Source organism: Priapulus caudatus, unplaced genomic scaffold (assembly GCF_000485595.1).
Source record: "Priapulus caudatus unplaced genomic scaffold, Priapulus_caudatus-5.0.1 Scaffold999, whole genome shotgun sequence".
Taxonomy (NCBI): domain Eukaryota; kingdom Metazoa; phylum Priapulida; class Priapulimorpha; order Priapulimorphida; family Priapulidae; genus Priapulus; species Priapulus caudatus.
The window spans coordinates 106323-110145 of record NW_014578060.1 but is presented as its reverse complement, the minus strand read 5'-3'; the positions used below and the strand labels follow the sequence as shown (position 1 = coordinate 110145).

Genomic DNA, 3823 nt, shown 5'->3' with positions numbered 1-3823 from the left:
CTAACGCTAATTTCTAGAGGGGAATCACGAGTCACGCCAGGCCAAAAATCACGCTTGACGTTAAAATAAAATGATTTTTCACGCTAACGCTAATTTCTAGAGGGGAATCACGAGTCACGCCAGGCCAAAAATCACGCTTGACGTTAAAATAAAATGATTTTTCACGCTAACGCTAAAATATATGGCCATTTCACGCTTCACGCTAAACCCCATCGGCACCCTCATAGAACCGTCCTATATTTATTATTGTTTATACTAACAATAATAATAATTTATAATAGTCGTTCGATGCTAATCGAAGCAATATCCCTTCAAACATGGATTCAAACAGTAAAATATGCGGTACTCGCCTCTGGTTTGCTTGTCCGCAAAAACGGATAGAAATGGCAAAATAAATTTTTTTTTTAAACCACATTACTTGCGTATATGCTTTAGCGGTAGCTAGAACTAACCACGCTAGAAAATGATAGATTTGAAAGCATGTGTACGCCGAAACGGAACATTTATAATTATACGAGTTATTCGTAATAATAAAACTGCACCTATAGTTTTACCACTCCCTAGCTAATATTAAGCTTCAGTGACGAGTTATAAACAGTAGATCCAAACCGCACAACACCGAAGATTAGTACTTGTTTTTAAAACAATTTCAAAAGGGAACATTTCGCGCTAGAACAAAACACGTTTAGGGGGGCTTTTTATCCTTCCGACAGGCAATTTATTGAGTTCACTCCCTCCGTAACAACTAACAAAATTACTAACGACAAAAAACAAACCATTAACAAATATCTGCGATGTGATGATTATTTTAAAATCGACGTGACAAAAACAATCCACTGGTATCCATGTCTGGGTACTTTTCACAATAACTAACTAATAACTGATAGCAATCAGTGCTCTTCTGAATACACTCTATCCTTTTGTGAACATTGGAATCGATGAATTTTGAATGCATGCGGCCCATGTAGAAGTAAGCTATCAGCACCGGACGAATATTATCGTTGTCAAACTGTTCCAGCATCTCGCAGTTCGCCGTCTTAACGAGTCGAGGAACAACTCAAAATTGTGAATGCACTCGGCGCAGAGCAGGTTGATCTTACTGATGGCGTGTGGCGACGGCGTCGTCTGCTGCTCCTTGACGATCGCCATCTTGATGTCGAGCGTCTCGCCATACGCCTCGGCGATTTCGTACGTCAGCTGCCGGCAGACGAGCAGGTAGTGGCGCGGGTTGAGCTCGCCGAGCACTCCCTGCAGCGCGTTGACGCGCCGCTTGTGCATCTTCAACTTGCGCTCAAAGTCCGACTCAAAGAACTTGAGCAGCTTGTAGAGCAGGCTGGAGTCGCACGCGAGCTCGGTGTAGTCCAACGCTTGGTTGTAGAGCGAGTAGAATGGAATGTTCTGGGCAGACCGTAGAGATGGCATCAGGGCCGCTTCAGTGATTCTTGCCCCATGGAATCCTACTGGTGACCACTGGGTGCTGGTGGCCATATCCATGCAGGAGCGACTCATATTATATTTGAATCCAATGGAGAGCACAGATGCCTCCTCTTCTCCCCGAGCAAATCAGGCATTCTCCATGACGATAGCTTTTCTGAAAGAGAAAACGAAGATAGATGTGGTGGAATGGACACTGACATGCCCACCACACAGACTCCAGGAGGATTCTTCTAGTTGCGGGGCATTTGTGTGCCACTATGCTGCGCAACTTCTAAAAAACAGATCACTGATGGCAGACAGAGATGTGATGCAGCAAAAAAAAAAGAATTTTTGAAGAAGTTATGGGCCACTGTAAAATTATGGCTACAACTGAAGAAAAAGAGATGTGCTCACGATGCAATGGTCGGCATCTGGAGGATATGCTGCGCCAAGTGTGAACAATGGCTTCACTGTAAATGCATTGGTATTTCTAAAGAAGAGGCTCAATGTCTACCTGCTTTTCACTGTCCACTGGTGTTATAATAATTATAATTAAACCTAAAATGAAAGCAAAGAAAGGATGGAAAAGGAGATTTTTATGAATTTGTGCTTAGTGGTGATGAGGTTAATGGCATCATAAGTCATCAAACTGGAGTCATCGAGAGTCCAAACTACAGCTATGACAAGCACTTGGTATGAAAATATCTCATATAAAATATCAAGATAATTCATTGAGAAATATAGAAGTTGTGACTAATAAAGACACAACTTCTATAGTATAAATGCTCCAAAACTCTGCGATTTGCTCCCATACTTTGCAAAAATGCCCCCAAAATTGGTAAATTTTTTATCACCATAATGCCTGTAATTCTTGATAGGGTAGAATTTTTCAATTCTGTAAACTGTGTCATGTTTTCTATGCCCTGCGCCACAGCCACAAGCATTGGGAACCACTTCAATGATAAAATTATGGAAATAAACATGAAATGTATTACTACTCATGAAATCTTAATGATTATCTATGCTCTTTCGCCTATTATTCGTAACAGGTCAGGGCCTAATCCAAAACCAGTTTTCATACCGAATGCCGGCCCCCAAACAATTACGACCCCTATAGCAAAAACACACAAATTACAAAATTCAAATAAACGCCCAAATTAGCAAGAGCTCTGAATTAAATCACCATGTTTTTATCAATGTAGGCGCTGTTTATAATAAAATGCTCAATAAGATCTATAACTCTTATCTGAACTATTTCCCATGTGCTACGCTCGCCACCGGGTGCCCATATGCAAGCCGCTAGATAGACCGTGACAGTATCAACAAGTCTTTATCATATTACTACTTAGCAAGTGATGATTAAGTAATATCAGGAGGCGTATAATGACAAATATATTTGACAAATATATATGACAAAAATATATATATGACAAATAATTTGTCATTATACGCTCCTGGTAAATATATTTAATACAATTAAAGTAACAGCGGATTAATCATGAGACGTCAATTCCATTTAAAATTTTCAATTCGAGTAAATACATTTCGTGTTTATTACACCCTAACCAGTATATACTCGCGCGCATCGCGAGCGAGGGTCAGCCAACCTGACATGCTTTGGGCAGACCGTATTTATTATTTATTTATTAATTTAAAGACTGACATTTGTAACGATATGTCAACATGAGCTTGCAAGCTCCTCACCGTCAAGATGTCATCAGTGCCGCCAAGAATTCTGGCCCCATGGAATCCACTGGTGACCACTGGATGCTGGCGCCATATAAAAAGGAGCGACTCAATATATACTGGATCCACTGGAGAGCACAGATGTCTCGTCTTCTCTCTGAGCTAAATCAGGCATTCTCCATGATGTTAGCTTTCCTGAAAGAGAAAACGAAGATAGATGTGGTGGACGGGACCCTGTGGCTCGCCCTAATCTCGCAATGAGGCTGTAATGCTGCCAACAACGCATCTACAACTGGCATCTGCACCTAATCTAGCAGGTGATGATCGTAGACATCGTAACGCCTATATTCTAGAATCCTATGTGAATAGTAAATTCAAAATAATAACTATATTATTTGACGTCATAATTAGAGTGGCACGAGAGTTCAGGGCCCCTGTATGTAGGAAAACAAAGTTGAGAAAGTCCTAACATTAGCCTCAGGTGAAACTTCCTTTAGACCTTTGACAGAAATGTAAAAATTACTCAGAATTAAAAATCATAGCAAATTTCCTCATAGCTTTACGAATTAAAATTCTTCAACGATTTAGGAGAAAAGGATAGTGTTAAAACTAATTATAATTAATTTTGACTGCAAAACGCTTGCTATATGAAAAAGTATATTATGAGAAAATTTAATGTTATAGCTAGCAACGGTCGATCAATTCGAACTTCACTTACAGT

General features: G+C 40.0%; 1 protein-coding gene across 1 annotated transcript in view; it reads right to left on the bottom strand.

The window, feature by feature from the left end:
- Positions 1 to 978: 978 nt before the first annotated feature.
- Positions 979 to 3823, bottom strand: part of LOC106814893 (KIF1-binding protein homolog) — a 10928-nt gene continuing 8083 nt past the window's right edge. Inside the window, exon 3 of the mRNA XM_014819269.1 lies at positions 979 to 1591. Within this exon, the coding sequence (XP_014674755.1) occupies positions 979 to 1509 (531 nt within the window). The 5' untranslated portion in view covers positions 1510 to 1591. The remainder of the gene's footprint in view (positions 1592 to 3823) is intronic.